General features: G+C 45.9%; 1 protein-coding gene across 2 annotated transcripts in view; it reads left to right on the top strand.

Moving 5' to 3' along the window:
* Positions 1 to 9071: 9071 nt before the first annotated feature.
* si:dkeyp-121d4.3 (uncharacterized) overlaps positions 9072 to 16381 on the top strand; it is a 66892-nt gene continuing 59582 nt past the window's right edge. For both annotated transcript variants that reach the window (XM_056292461.1, XM_056292460.1), the window contains exons 1-3: positions 9072 to 9955; positions 10933 to 10989; positions 13873 to 14048. In XM_056292461.1, coding sequence (XP_056148436.1) covers positions 9362 to 9955; positions 10933 to 10989; positions 13873 to 14048 — 827 coding nt within the window. In that variant the 5' untranslated portion in view covers positions 9072 to 9361. The remainder of the gene's footprint in view (positions 9956 to 10932; positions 10990 to 13872; positions 14049 to 16381) is intronic.

The raw sequence follows: 16381 nt of genomic DNA on the forward strand, positions 1-16381 counted from the left end.
TGAGTGTAGATCGTAGGTGACCACCATGAAGCGTTGGTGGTGGGGAACTCCATGGATCTCACCACAAATGTCCAACTGCAGGTGTTTCCAGGGCTGAGAGGGCCAGGCGAGAGGTTGCAGGGGTGGGGGAGCCTGGTGGCCAGTCTTGCCACTCACAAGGCAGGCAGAACAGTCCTTCGCCAGAGCCTCAATATCTCTGTCTATCCCCGGCCACCACACCAGGTCTCGGCAGCGCTGTTTCAGTTTCACAATGCCCAGGTGGCCTTCATGCACCATATTCAAAACACGTGCACGGAGAGCAGCTGGGACCACTGTGCAAAACCCACGTGCCACGCAGGTGTCGTTCCAGCAGGAGTGACTCGGGCAAATGCAGCCAGCTCCTCTGGGACCTTGTGAGGCCAGCCGTTCTGGATGTAGGTGCGGAGCTGGGAGAGGACAGGGTCCTGTTTGGAGGCTGCCCTCAGCTTCTGCAGAGAGACAGTGGCCTGAAGGGGTGTGTGTAGCATTTGGACAATGTCCTTTTCCACACAGTCAGTGTCCGTCTGTGGAGCTGGGGTGGAGACAGAGCGAGAGAGCAGGTCGGCGACAACATTGTCTCTGCCTGGGGTGAACTGCAAGCTGAAGTTGTACTGGCGGAGGCGGTCAGACCAGCGGTGCAACCTCAGGGGTTTGTGGCCTGTCCCAGATGTGGACAGCAGCGCTGTCAGGGCCTGGTGATCTGTCCTGAGGGTGAAGGGGCGGCCATAGAGGTAGAGGTGCCACCTTTCACAAGCTCAGATACAGGCTAACGCCTCACGCTCACCCACCGAGTACCGCTGCTCGGTCAGGTTTAGGGCACGGGAGGCGAAGGCGATGGGCTTCTCCACACCGTTCTGGGTTTGAGACAGCACAGCCCCTATCGCTGTGGCTGATGCGTCACAGGTCACAAAGGTGGAGCTGGAGATGTCGAAGTGAGCCAACACTGGTGGTGAAGTCAGCTGAGTCTTGAGATCACGCACAGCGTCACTGCATGCCTTTGACCACACCCATGGCTCGTCCTTATGCAGCAGCTGGCGCAGGGGGGCTGTGGTCGCAGAGTACTGGGGAAGAAACCTCAGGTAGTAACTTGTCATTCCCAGGAAGGAGGCGACCTGGGCGGCCGAGCTGGGCTCAGGGATGGCCTGAATGGCGTCCACGTTGGATTGTAGTGGACTTACACTGCTCGCTGACAGCCGGAACCCCACGAACTCGATGGCTGGCACAGAGAGGACACATTTCTCAGCATTGAGAGTTAGCTTGTGCTTGGACAGGGCTGCGAAGACCATGTTGAGGCGCTTGTCGTGGATTTCACTGGTGGGCCCGTGTACCACTATATCGTCCAGATAAATGGCCACGCCCAGTATGCCAGCCAGCACGGAGACCATGATTTTCTGGAAGCAGCTAGGGGCGGAGCTGAGACCGAAAGGCATCCTGGTGTAGCAAAACACTCCTGCATGTGTCACAAAGGCTGTGAGGTTTCGGCTGCTGGGGTGGAGGGGCACCTTTAAGTACCCCTGTCTGAGGTCGAGCTTGGAGAACACCTCAGAGCCATAGAACTGAGCAGTGAGTTCTTCTGAGGTGGGCAGTGGATACTTATCAGCGACCACTGCCTTATTTACCGCACGTAGATCAATGCAGACACGCAGGCCCCCCGACTTCTTCTTAGCCATCACAAGGTTTGAGACCCAAGGTGACGCGTCCACCGGTTCAATGATGCCAGCTTCCAGCAGTTGTTGCAGCTCGGCGGAGACCCCATCACGGAGAGCCAACGGGATGCGGCGCAGTGGTTGGATGACAGATTTCACAGCAGGGTTGAGGAGAGGTTGATGGGCGAAGGCGGAGAGGCAGCCCAGCCCCATAAACAGCGATGGCCACTTCTGCTGCCAAGGTGTGGCAACAGTCAGGATTGCTGCCCCCCTTGTGTCTAAGAGGGAGAACCCCAGAGCGGAGAACAGGTCCAGGCCCATCAGGTTGGCCCCACAGCGTGCCACATGAAAAACTGCATTGGGCACCAGCTTGGTTCCATAGTGGACAGTCACTTGGAGAGAGCCAACCAGATCGATTTTGGAGTCACCATACCCACAGAGGACAGCTGAGGGTGCGGACAGTGGCAGTGAACCGAAAAATTGACTGTAGGTATCAACATTCAGGAGAGACACACCTGCACCGGTGTCCAACAGCAGGGGGATGCACACATCATTAATGTTGACTGTGCATGATTTGAATGACACTGACCCAGAGCTCACCTTGTGAATGACGGCGGTTGAAGACTGGGGGGTGTGGCCCTCTGACCCAGCCGGGGAAGATCGACAGACGTTGGCAAAGTGATTTTGCTTACCGCAGCTACGGCATGTCCGGCCACGGGCAGGGCAGTTCTGAGCCCTTGAAACATGAGACCGAGATCCTCAGTTACCACAGGACTGTTGAGGGCGGGGCCGAGAACGCCGTCGTTGCAGTTGCAAGACGTCCCCAGTGGAGTCGGCGCCCGCCTCGCTCTGGCTGGGTTGCGTCTCGAGGGGCAGCCGTGAGTAGAGGGAGGAGTCGTTGGCAGCTTGACTGGAGGTGGCGCCCGCCTCGCTCTGGCTGGGTTGCGTCTCGAGGGGCAGCCGTGAGTAGAGGGAGGAGTCGTTGGCAGCTTGACTGGAGGTGGCGACTTGCTGTGTATTTAGCATAGCAGCACACTCAGCTGCTCCCTCAACCTGTAGTGCGATGGTAATTGCTCTGGACAGCAGCAGATCGTCTTTTTCCAGCAGGAGAGTCTCACGCACCTTTGCGTTGTTGGTGTGTTCGATTAGCTGGTCGCGAACCATCTCGTCCTGAAGCGCGCCAAACTTGCATGAGCTAGCTAGCCCTCGCAAATTAGCTACGTACTGCCGCACAGACTCACCAGGCAGTTGGTGTCGCTGACGGAATATAAATCGCCGAAGGAGGGCACTCTGTGGAGCAGCGAAATGGGTGCTCATGAGTCCCACAGCTTCGTCAAAGCTTGTGACGTTCCCCAGAGTCCCGAGCACACGATGAGCCTCTGCTCCCAAGCAGTGTAGCAACAAAGCCGTCTTCCTAGCCTGGCTCACGTCGTCGAGCCCTGAGGCGATGATGTAATTTTCAAAACTATGTAGCCAGCGAGTCCATGGTACCGGAGGCTCGCCAGGTAATGCCAGGAAGGGGGCAGGTGGTGGGAGAGAGATATCAGCCATCCTCGTCGCCAATATTGTATTTAGAAATCACGTCAGGACACAGCGCTGTCGCTCGACACAACCGCTACATTGCATTCTTTATTTAGACTGACACAGCATCACAGGCAGACCCGATCAAACAACACAGAGCCCGCAGGCATCACCAATCGATCCCAGCACAATAGAACAGCACCAAATCAAATGCAGCACTGTCGATGTGTGCAGACATAACAGTAGGGACTAAGGAAAATTAATAATTTTGCAGCCTGACTCGGCCTACCAAACGTTTCGCAATCACTAAGTTGTGTGTTAAGGAGTGAGGGTTGAGTCAATTGGCTAGCCAGTAGTGGAGCCTTCGACGGGATCAACCAGTTCCATGGACTCACTAAAATTACACTATGGGAATGACTGGCATGGGGGCCAGCTAGTTTTCAGTTTTGTTTTTCTTTTTTTGTCTGTTGTGTCTTTTAGTCTTGTAGGTTATGCTCATGTATGTGTCCGATGTCTAGCCATAATGAGTCTACTAATACAGGCAGTAGGCCTACTAATTGCAATGCAAGTAGGCTATATATTTTTCAAATCCGAGGGATAAATGCATATAGGGCAACTTTTATTTTTTATGGAGATACTTCAATAATTCAGTATGGGTTTACTTAAAATAGTATCTTGGAATATAGCGGGGTGCACACATGTTATTAAAAGGAAAAAAATCCCAACATTTCTCAAACAGAAAAAGGCTGATATAGCCCTTGTTCAGGAAACACATTTGAATGAGAAGGAATCTGACAAATTGAAAAGAGACTGGGTGGGACAGGTTTATTATAGCACATTCCCTGCTAGGAAGAGAGGGGTGATTATTCTTGTTAAGAGGAACGTAGACTTCCAAGTGCTGAAGCACATCTCAGATAAAGAAGGTAGATGGGTCATCTCTTAGATGCTATAATGGAAGGCCAAAGAGTGACAGTGGCTAATATCTATGGTCCGAATTCAGTATCGCCAGACTTTTTCCATGATATCTGCAATATAATTAGAAATGTGGGGAACGACAATATAATTATAGGGGGAGACTTCAACCAGGTTAGAGATCTGAAACTGGACAAATCCTCTCAATCAAGCCGACCCAGCTATCGGTCTGTATCAATGGCCGCAATAGAGTTGATGATGGAAGAACTGGGACTTATTGATATATGGCGGTTATTACACCCACAAGAAAGAGATTATACCTTTTTCTCTCACCTCCATGCCCCATATTCTAGGATCGATTATTTTCTTATATCTAGGGCTTTCGTTAACCAAGTGCTTAGTGCTACAATTGGCAATATAGTTTTGACGGATCATGCACCTGTGGATGTAGTTATGTCCCCTCAAGAAAATGAGGAACGGGTGTTAAGGTGGCGCTTTGATAATTTCAAGTTAAATGGAGAAGAGTATTGTACATTTGTTAAGACGGTGATGTGTGAATTCTGGGAATTTAACGAGGGCTCAATTTCAGACTCTGGGATGATGTGGGATGCCTTTAAAGCAAGGGGGCATCTTATACAACACAGTGCGCTTGCTAAAAGAGCAGAAAATGAAAAGATGCTTAAACTAGATAAAGACATAAAAAAGCTTGAGAAACAGCATATACAGCATCCAGACCCAGAAACGTGGCGTATACTTAATAAATTAACATTTGATTTGAATAACATTTTACAAAGGAAGGCCGAATTAGCATTGTTTTATACGAAGCAGAAATACTATGAACAGGGAGAGAGGGCGGGCAAATTGTTGGCACATAGAGTAAAACAGAGGCAAACTCAAAACATAATTTCTTCAATATATAATAAAAGTAATGAATTGATCACGAATAAAAAGGGGATTAATGGGGTGTTTAAGACATTTTACCAAGAACTTTACACATCACAAGGGACGATGGATGAGTCTAAGCTGAAGAGCTTCCTCTCAACAATTAACATGCCAACCTTAACAGAGGCTCAGAGAGACACCTTAGAAGGAGACATCACTATTGAAGAAATTCAGCAAGCAGTACTTAATCTTAGTTTGGGGAAAGCGCCGGGAAATGATGGGTTTACTTCTGACTTTTATAGGAAGTTTATCGACAAGTTAGCCCCGAGACTGCAAACTGTCTATCAAGATGCTTTACAGAAAGGTAAACTCCCGGAAAGCATGAGATCAGCAGTAATCACTTTACTTCATAAGAAAGGGAAGGACCCGCAGTACTGTGGTAATTTTCGACTAATCTCACTAATCAATGTAAATGAAAAAGTGTCTGCCGAGATTCTAGCAACCAGACTAGAGGATGTTATTCTACTTCTAATACATCCAGACCAAGTTGGATTTGTAAAGGGGAGGAGCTCAGCTGATAATTTACGCAGACTCTTGCATCTGATGTGGAAAATGAGAAATGGAGAAGACCCAGTGGTTGCCTTCTCTCTAGATGCAGAGAAGGCCTTTGATAAGGTGGAGGTTTCCTTTTTGTTTTCTATTCTAGAGAGATATGGGTTTGGACCATTGTTCCTACAATGGGTTCAGCTAATGTATACAGATCCGATGGCCACTGTTCTCACCAATGGCATCATGTCACCCTCTTTTAAGCTGAGCCGTGACACTAGGCAGGGCTCGCCTCTCTCGCCTCACATTTTTGCTTTTTTTCTTGAACCATTAGCACTGGCCTTATGCGCGAATAAGAATATAGTGGGAATACAAGCAGGTCGGGAAGAACATAAACTTTTTTTATATGCTGACGACATCCTAGTGGTATCCAGTAATCCTGAAATGGCTGCATCAGAAATTAATTTAGTAATAGACTCTTTCTCTGAGATATCGGGATATACAATCAATTGGACAAAATCAGAAGCCATGCCACTATTCAAATTAGGCCCACCAGTCATTAGAGAAAAATCGCAGTTCAGATGGATGCCATCCGGCCTAACATATCTGGGGATTAAACTAATGCCGGGTCTGAATAAGATAATGGAATCAAATATAACTCTTATCATTCAAAACATTCAATTTCTGTTGCAGAATTGGACTAAGATGAATGTATCACTGTTGGGTAGAATAAACTTGGTGAAAATGATTATAGCGCCTAAAATACAATATATTATGTACATGCTACCCTTATCATTCCCATGTTTGTTGTTGAAACAGTACAACACAGTAATCGAGCACTTTATCTGGATGGGAAAAAAACCCTTATTTAACCGTACTAAGTTATACGCAGCTAAAGAACAGGGGGGCCTGTCACTCTCAAACATTGACTGGTATCATTATACCTTCTCACTCTCCCAACTTTCTAAAATGAATGTTCCTCCAGACCAGGCTCCTGCTTGGGTAAGGATAGAAGAAGAACTAGTATATCCTTCCTCCCTAGAGGCATCTCTGACACAAATGGGAAGCGCAATACCATTCAGGAACCCAGTGTTATCTTTTGCTCGGGAATCTTGGAGAGTGGCACATCATATTATGAAATCCAATACATATCTCACACCTAAAGCATCCATATGGTACAATAAGAAGCTTCTCATAGGCAAGAAGACATTCATATGGGAAAGGTGGGCTAGGTCAGGTATACATCTCCTTGGAGATCTGTTTGGGAAAGACGGAATGAAATCCTTTGAGGAAGTGAACACAGAATATAATCTAGACAAATCAGACTTTTGGACATTTTTGCAAATTAGGCATTGTATATTGGGCCAGGTAAAATCTGAATTGAATCCACAAACTAGAATACAAGATCTATTCCATACAACATGGATGGGAAAAGGGGGGGGCTCAATATTTTATGTGCATATTAGGGAAGCACACACGCCACAACTAGAGGGCCTGAAATGTGTTGGGAAAAGGATGTTGGGGGGAGATTTTGACAGAGGTCTGGGAGAAGATTGTTGCATCGTGGCATAAATGCTCACGTGAAGCACAGTCACAACTCATTCATTATAAGGTGATCAATAGAAGCTACTGGACCCCATGTAAACTTGCCAAACTGAAACTAAGGGACAATGATGCTTGCTGGAGATGTAGGAAGGAGTCTGGGACTTTAGTACATCTACTGTATTATTGTGAGAAGACAGTATGTATGTGGGACAGCATTGTTGTTTTTCTGAACGGGATGTTGAAGTTATCACTGATTAAAACCCCAGCACTGTGTCTTTTGGGAATGTTACCAGAAAATGTTAGAATGTCTAATCGTATTAAACTATGGGTACAGCTGGTTTTGATAACTGGCTGTAGAATCAATCTGAGAAACTGGAAATCCTCTGCTCCTTCAACCTACAATGAATGGATGGAAACAATGGAAAGATGGCAACATATGAACGAATCACTTATAGAGTGGCGGGTAGAGAGAACATGTTTAAGGAGGTCTGGGGCTTGTTCTTCACAGAAATGGAATGTGGACATTGAAATAGATGATTACTCTGCATGAATATTCATATGGACTCTATGGCTATGTGTCTTGTCTAATTGTTTTGTTTTTAATTTGTGTATGTTTACTTTGGTTTTTTGTGAATTTGTTGGGGTGTATGTTGTTTAAAAACAGGAAAAGAGGACAGTTGAGTTTGTTTGATACTTGTGTTATGATGCAATGTGTTTGTGGATGCAATTGTTGATCTGTCCAGAAAAATATCAATAAAAATAAATAAATAAAAGAAACACTCAACGGTAGGGAAAGTGCTCAACAAATAAGGAGCCAAATAATCAGCTGATGATTGCTTATAGCATGAAACAGGCTTGTACTGTCTCATAGAGAATTTACTTGACCAACTGGATTATTTTGCTCCTTATTTGTTGAGCACAATCCCTACCGTTGAGTGTTTTTTTTAACAAAGTTAATGTCAATATTATTAATCTTCAAAGTAGGTTTTATCCTCAATGCTTCTTGAAATTGGAGATGACTTTGCATTAGATGGGAAAGACCTTGGGGAACAGCTTTCATTACATGGTTAAATTCTCCATTTGTTACAGGAAAGGATTTGACAAGGAGGAACCGTTCATAATTAAGCAACAAACCGTTGTCATCAAACAAATCACTTACGTAAATTATATCATTATCTGCCAAATCTTGTTTGAAAATAGATTTGTTCCCAACAGTGATGTCTTCATTATTCCATATTATGGCTGTATGTAGGGGGAAATTATGTATGTAACATAATTTCCATGCCAGGAGGGCTTGTTGGTCCAATTTAGATAACTTTAAAGGCAGTTGAATGGTGTTGAAGTTACATATTAGAAGAAAAGAAAGACCTCCCACATTTCTAAAAATATTGTTTGGAATAAAATACCAAATTGAGTTTGGGGCTTTGATGCATTCATTGATCCATTTTATTTTAAATGTATTATTTAAATCAGTGAAATTCAATAACTCAAATCCACCTTCTTTCCTGGACCCTGAAAGTATATCTTTTTTTAGGTGGTGGTGGTGGTGGTGCCTATTTTTCCAAGCAAAATTAGTAAGTATGTTGTTGATTTCTTTAGATGTTGAGTCCTGGACAAATAATGATAAAGCAGGGTAAACAAGTCTTGAAATACCTCCAGCCTTGGTTAAGAGGATTCTACCAAAAATAGATAAATCACGTTGCAGCCACATATTCATGATAGATTTTCTTTTTAATTCTAGGAAGAAAGTTGAGTTGTTGTCTGGTTAACATATCTTTTGTCACATCAATGCCTAAATATTTGACAGCTTGTTTCACTGGAATGTTACATATGCTTTCGTCATCTGTATCAGTAAGACTCAATATTTCACATTTTCCTAAATTAAGGCGCAATCCTGAAGCACTAGAGGAGGCCCCAGTACTTTTGTTTAGAAAATATATTCGTCCATACGTCATATCCTCCCATCCTGGAAATGATGTCAGTTTGGTGCGGCTGATTGGTTTCGCAGTTAGGGCCACTACTTAAAAACCCTTATAAGAAACTTTCTCTGCCCGAGTTATTTAATCATCTGCATCTATAGTCGTTTAGTTATTAATTTATCTGTAATTGAACGGTTTATTCAGAGTTTCCAGAGCGAGCTTGTGTGGTTTTCATTCAGAAACTCGAGTCCGTCTAGCGTAGTTAGCTAATAGCTAAGTAGCTGGTCAGCTAGTGTTTGATAAATGGAACCATAGCTTCTCGCAGCTAGCCGACTAACGTTAGCATCACGGCTTGTCGCGGGTCGCGTTGGAATGGGTCGTGGATCAGGGCCCAAGAGGCGCGGTGGACCCATTGGTCCACCGGGAGAAGATGGACCTCCATTCGGAATGGGTCCACCACCGAGAAGCTGGGGACCGTATGGTCCTCCGCCGCCCGGAGGATGGGGACCCAGGGGACCTCCGCCGCCGTGTGGGTGGGGACCGAGAGAAGCGCTGCATGGTTGGGGGCCTCCTCCAGGCGGCTGGGGTCCCGACGGACCTCCGCCACCCAGCTGGGGGCCGCTCGGCCCGGACAGATGGGGTCCGGACGGACCCGATATGTGGGGTCCTGATATGGGTCCGTGGGGACCAGAACAACCTCCGCCGGACCCGGGATGGGGGCCTGACCTCCCTCCAGACGGGTTTTACGGTCCTCCGGGCCCGATTCCGGGTTACATGGCGGAGCCGCCGCTCCCTCCGCCCCCTCCCATGGGTTTTCCGGCAACAGACCCCGCCGCCTACGGCCCCATGCCCCTGCCCTCGCCCGCCTACCCGCCGCTGGACTTTGGACCGTCGGCGTATCCTGGTTACCCTCCGCGGGTGGGCGCTAACGGATACCCGTACCACCCCCCAGGATGGACCGGCGAGGTAATGAGAGAGAATGTAGAAGCTCATATGGTTTGGATGAAATGTCATTGTGAAGTTCAGCAGAACGAATATTGATGCTACAAGACCAGCAGACAACTGAATGGTTTTTAAATCAGATTTATTACTGTCGTCCTAGATCACAGTTAAGTCCTAGAAAGCTTTAAACTCAGTTTGTACAATTTAGATGAGGATAAACTAGATGGGGGGGCAGATAGATAGAGAATAGACAAGTAGTAACACATTTAGAATAACCACTAAACACTACTTTTTTATTTTATATTTTCTTTTTTATATTTAAGGGGAAATCCAATGTTTTCCGCTTGTTTCATTTTAGCAGCCAGTTTCTTTTTACAGTGAAACAGCTCCTTGTCAGTTGTCTGGTATAATAGACTCAGCGAAAATGTCCCGGTACTTAGCTGAAGGTGGTTTCTTTCTGAACGGTACACATCTCAGAGTTAGACTTGACATTGAGAATCTTAAACAGAGCTGACAGACCTGGTTTACTGGCTGAGTTTAAAGAGTTAACAGAAGTTTGTCAGTCTCTGGTAAGCCCAGCTTCTCTCTCGCTGTAGGAAACCCAGTGATCATTTAAACACCTTTTCTGTTTTGGACATATTCAGAACATCCAGCTCCTCATTGTAAATCTGCAAACAATATAGTCAGCTGAAGGTTAGATGACCCAGCCAGTCACGGACACTAATCTTGTTTTAACTAAAAATCATCTCGTTCTGAGGGCGCCCTGGTGGCTCAACCTGGTGGAGTGTGTACCACATAAGGCTGAGTCTTACCACAGCGGTCTGGGTTTGAATCCGACCTGGGCCCTTTGCTGCATGTCATCCCCTCTCTCTCCCCTGCCTTGCCTGTCTCTCTCTCTACTATTACTATCAAATAAAAGCAGAAAATGCCAACAAAAAAAAAAATCATCTCGTTCAACCAGCACTTCCTGTCCAACTTTGTTCTATTTCCTGTTTCCTCAGACTGCTGCTTGTGCGGAGGAGCCACTGGTAAACCCTCCGCCTGAACAACCAGCGTGGGTGAGTCCAACTCTGTTTTTTCTGTAAGACATGTTCTAATGTTCCCCGCATATCTAATCCTGAATAACACAGATGGGAATTTATGTTTCTACTCTGTGCAATTGTGGTAGTAAGCAATCTTTTGGTGCATCTCTACTGAAGGCGAGTTGCTGCTACTACTTTTGGCTGCTCTTGTCAGTGGTCGCCACAGTGGATGATCCGTCTCCATCTCTTCCTGTCCTCTGCATCTTCCTCTGTCACGCCAGCCACCTGCATGTCCTCCCTCACCACATCCATATACAGTGGGTATAGGTAGGGACTGGCGCCCCAGGATCCTGGGGTTGGCCGCTGCACCCTCATGATATCTCCGGATGGCTGGAAAGCGGGGCCAAATGGAGGCTCGCCTGGTCATTCGATCCAAGAGAAAATACCCTCACATCTCGGTGGTATGAGGAGATTTTTTGTAAGCCGCTACCCACTTAATCCCTGGCAACTCACGGAGAAGACCACCAATCACCAACAAGGCGGTGGCGGTCAGGAATGACACCCCAAGTCCCTTGGGCGTGTCTCCACTGGCTCGTTTCATGACACCCACTTCTCCGCCTGGAAGAGAGTCCAGAGACGAGCTGCATGGCGAACCGTGAATAGAAGGGCCGAAGTTGTCCGACTCCTGCTCCCCAAGCAAATCTTTCTTAGTGTGGTAGATGTAGATAAGAGTACGGTCTGGCATGAGATTTACACCTTCTTCCTCGGATTTTCAAGGGCCGGTGAGAGCTCACCAAATGCCACCAGAACCACAATGATTTCCAGGGCGCGAGCCCCTTTCTCAGGGCGAACCGATTCCAGGGTGCCCTGCCCTTCACAAAGAAAAGAGAACTCTCCCCGGGGCTCCCACCGGCTTCTCTGGGATCGCTTGCATTACCGCACTGGATGCCTTGCGGCGCCTAGCTCCACCACTCCAGATTTGGGAATCTGAACCCCACTCCCTTTCAATCAACCGGGGGCGACAAAGACCATCCCCCGCTCTGAACGGCTTTTGTCCATCTCTTAGGACCGACTGACCCATGTTCAACTGCTGTTCAAATGGAACCCTTATCCACTTTGGCCTTCAAAGTTCTTGTTTGAATATTTGCTACTATGACCAAGATCTGCACCCGCAGTGGCTCCACCTGGGCCCGCGCCCTAGGCTTCCATGCGCAACGTGACAGCCCGCCTACTCTTCGCAGCCTAGTCCTCAAGGTTCCTGCTGCCAACGACGGCCAGGTATGGGCCCAGTGCTCCAGCGCCATCCATTTTCAGGGCTAGTTGATTCGGTAGGTGAGTTGTTACACACTCCTTAGCGGATTCTGACTTCCATGGCCACCGTCCATGGAATATTAACATTGAAAGAGTATATGAAAATAATTTTCTGGTTGTGATACTTGACCATAAAATCTGCTGGAAACCTCATATAAGATTCGTTAGAACAAAAATGGCAAGGAGCATTGGAGTTCTGGGAAAGGCAAGGCAAATTCTGGATCATGAAGCATTGTACATTCTGTACATTCTGTACAATACATTCACTTGTATTACCATATTTGAATTACGATGTGGAGGTATGGGGGAACACCTACAAAAGCAACCTACAATCGTTATGTGTACTACAAAAAGAGCAGTAAGGATAGTAAACAACATAGGATATAGGGAACACACTAACAAACTGGTCTTAAATTCACCGGCTATGGAGTTCATGGATCTGGTAGAATTTAAGACTGCACAAATGTTGTACAAAGCAAGATATAATCCAATTCCTGGCGACATACAACTATTCTCAGATAGAGAGGGGGTTTCAATTTATGAGGAAAATTGAATTTTAAGAATTACTGTGTTCGTACAACTCGCTAAACTATGTGTATTTCAAATTGTAGGGTAAGTTTGTGGAATGGTTTAGATGAAGAACTCCAGGAAAGCACAAGTGTATCCATCCATCTATTATCCAAGCTGCTTATCCATATTCGGGTTGGTGGATGCTAGAGCCTATCCCAGCTGTCATTGGGCAGCAGGCGGGGAGACATCCTGGAAGGGCCACCAGTCCGCCACAGGGCTGACATACACACACGCACACACACACACACATACACACACACACACACACACACACACACATTCACACCAGCGACAATTTAGTACGGCCGATTCACCTGACCTTCATGTCTTTGGACTGTGGGAGGTAACAGGAGCACCCGGAGGAAACCCATGCAGACATGGGGAGAACATGCAAACTCCACACAAAGGACGACCTGGGATGACCCCGAAGGTTGGACAACCCCGGGGTTTGAACCCAGGAACGTCTTGCTGTGAGGTGACTGCGCTAACCACTGCGCCACCGTGCCACCCAACACAAGTTTAAATCAATTCAAAAAGGGGTACAAAAAAAACTTTTAAAGAGGTACAAGGATGAGAAGGATGTTTTCTTTCTCATGTCCATGACACTCATGGTGGATGCTGTTATTGTTTTTTGGAAATCATTGTTATTGTTTTTGTTTCATTATTTTTATTTTTTATTGTTTTTATTCATCTCATCATCAGCTGCTTCTCCGGGGTCGAGTTATTGGTTTTTTTTATTGGGTCATTCTGAGATAGATATTGAGAATGACATACTCTGATGTGTAAAAAACTAAGTTTATTATTTAGGTTTATTAATTGAGCATTAGAGAGGGGACAGGAAATTATCAGTAGTAACTTCCTCCTGCTCCTTTTCAACATGTCATATTTGTTTTGTTAAATTCTTCTGGTTTTATTTTTATTGTTTTTTGTTTTATGTATGCTTGGTCATTTTTTCTTTTATTTTGCATGCTCGAAATAAAGAAATTTGATTGAATTATTGATTGATTGATGCGTTAATGTTGGTTTGGTTTTCTCCAGATTAAAGCTCTGATATCGGCTCCAGAGAAGCAGACCACTCCTACCCCAGCAGAGCCTCCGCCTGTGGTGCCGTCCCAGCCACCAGTGGAGAAATCCGCCCCAGTCACCAAGACAGCCCCCGAACCTGAAAAGAAGAATGTACCACTGGGGCTGCTGGGAAAAAGTACATTTGAGAAGTGAGTACGTCCTCTTTGAGCCATGGTAGAAATCCTGTCATACAAACTGACTCATAAGGAGACTCTCAGTGACTGAGGCCCAATCCCAGTCCCCCCCCCCCCCACACCTGGCCCTACTCCTAGTTTTGGATTGCCCTCTACTCGGTAGTGGCCCTTCAGAATGGAGTGACAAAAGGTAGGGTTTGAAATCTTTACCTAGGAAATGGGACACTACTCGATTCGTTATCACCCTCATCGTTATGTCTGCTGTTCAGAATTTTATTAGTTGCCTGGTTTGTTTAGTCCCTGGAATGTTACAACATGGTTAATACATTAAGTACTATACATTTTTATCCTTGCAATAAAAGGATATCAATCAAGCGATCAAGGATAGAGATGGAAATGTGCTGACAAGTGAGGAGAGTGTGTTGAGAAGGTGGAAGGAATACTTTGAGGGGCTGATGAATGAAGAAAATGAGAGCGAGAAGGTTGGATGATGTGGAGATAGTGAATCAAGAAGTGCGGTGGATTAGCAAGGAGGAAGTGAGGGTAGCTATGAAGAGGATGAAGAGTGAAAAGGCACTTGGTCCAGATGACATACCTGTGGAGGCATGGAGATGTTTAGGAGAGATGGCAGTGGAGTTTTTAACTAGATTGTTTAACACAATCTTAGAAAGTAAGAGGATGCCTGAGGAGTGGAGAAGAAGTACACTGGTACCGATTTTTAAGAGTAAGGCCGATGTGCAGAACCGTAGCAACTACGGAGGTATAAAGTTGATCAGCCAGCGTGAAGATATGGGAAAGAGTAATAAAAGGTAGGTTAGGAGAAGAGGTGACAATCAGCGAGCAACAGTATGGTCTCATGCTACGAAACAGTACTACAGATGTGATGTTTGCTTTGAGAATGTTGATTGAGAAGTATAGAGAAGGCCAGGAGGAGTTACATTGTGTCATTGTGGATTTAGAGAAAGCATATGACAGGGTGCCGAGAGAGGAGGTGTGGTATTCTGTGAGGAAGTCGGGAGTTGCAGAGAAGTATGTAGGAGTGTTGCAGGATATGTGAGGGAAGGGTGACAGTGGTGAGGTGTGCAGTTGGAAAGACAGATGGGTTCAAGGTGGAGGTGGGATTACATCAAGGATCGGCTCTGAGCTCTTTCTTGTTTGCAATGGTGATGGACAGGTTGACAGACGAGATCAGGCAGGAGTCTCTGTGGACTGTGATGTTTGCAGATGACATTGTGATCTGTAGCAAGAGTAGGTTGCAGGTTGAGGAGAGCCTGGAGAGGTGGGGGTATGCACTGGAGAGAAGAGGAATGAAAGTCAGTAGGAGCAAGATGGAATACATATATGTGTGAATGAGAGGGAGGACAGTGGAATGGTGAGAATGCAAGGAGTAGAGGTTATGAAGTCGTATGAGTTTAAACACTTGAGTTCAACTGTACAAAGTGAAAGGGAGTGCAGAAGAGAGGTGAAGAAGAGAGTACAGGCAGGGTGGAGTGGGTGGAGAAGAGTTTCAGGAGTGATTTAGGATAGAAGGGTACCAGCAAGAGTTAAAAGGAAGGTTTACAAAATGGTTATGTTATATGGTTTGGAGACAGTGGCACTGATGAAAAGACAGGTGACGAAGCTGGAGGTGGCAGAGTTGAAGATGCTAAGATTTTCACTGGGAGTGACGAAGGAGGACAGGATTAGGAACAAGTATATTAGAGGGACAGCTCAGGTTGGACGGTTTGGAGACAAAGCAAGAGAGAAAAGATTGAGATGGTTTGGACATGTGTGGAGGAGAGATGCTGTGTATATTGGGAGAAGGATGCTGAAAGAGGAAGGCCAAATAGGAGGTTTATGGATGTGGTGAGAGAGGACATGCAGTTGGCTGGTGTGACAGAGGAAGATGCAGAGGACAGGAAGAGATGGAAACGGATGATCCGCTGTGGCAACCCCTAATGGGAACAGCCAAAAGTAGTAGTAGTAGTAGTATACATTTTTATATTAAAGCCTGTTGCTTGCTACCATTATCAGTTATTATAGTTACAAATGGGACTAAATTTGCAGGACAAAACAAGACAGATTAATCTATTGACAATAGCCAGGAAGCATGTTTACACATCAGCGAGTTCAGTGTAGTCCTGCCCTTAGAAGTGTCTGCCCTGTGTCACACAATATGAAGGAATCTTTATGAATGTTTATGACTGTTGTTATTTAGTGTCATTCAGTCAGTTATGTAATTTTCAATGCAAAGTTGGCACTATTTGAGATGTTGTCAATTTGATATATTTCGTGCATCTATAATTCAAAAACAGACATCTCAAACAATGTAAACTTTGCATTAAACATTACATACAGTTAAGGTCAAA

Source organism: Lampris incognitus, chromosome 13 (assembly GCF_029633865.1).
Source record: "Lampris incognitus isolate fLamInc1 chromosome 13, fLamInc1.hap2, whole genome shotgun sequence".
In the NCBI taxonomy this organism is placed as follows: domain Eukaryota; kingdom Metazoa; phylum Chordata; class Actinopteri; order Lampriformes; family Lampridae; genus Lampris; species Lampris incognitus.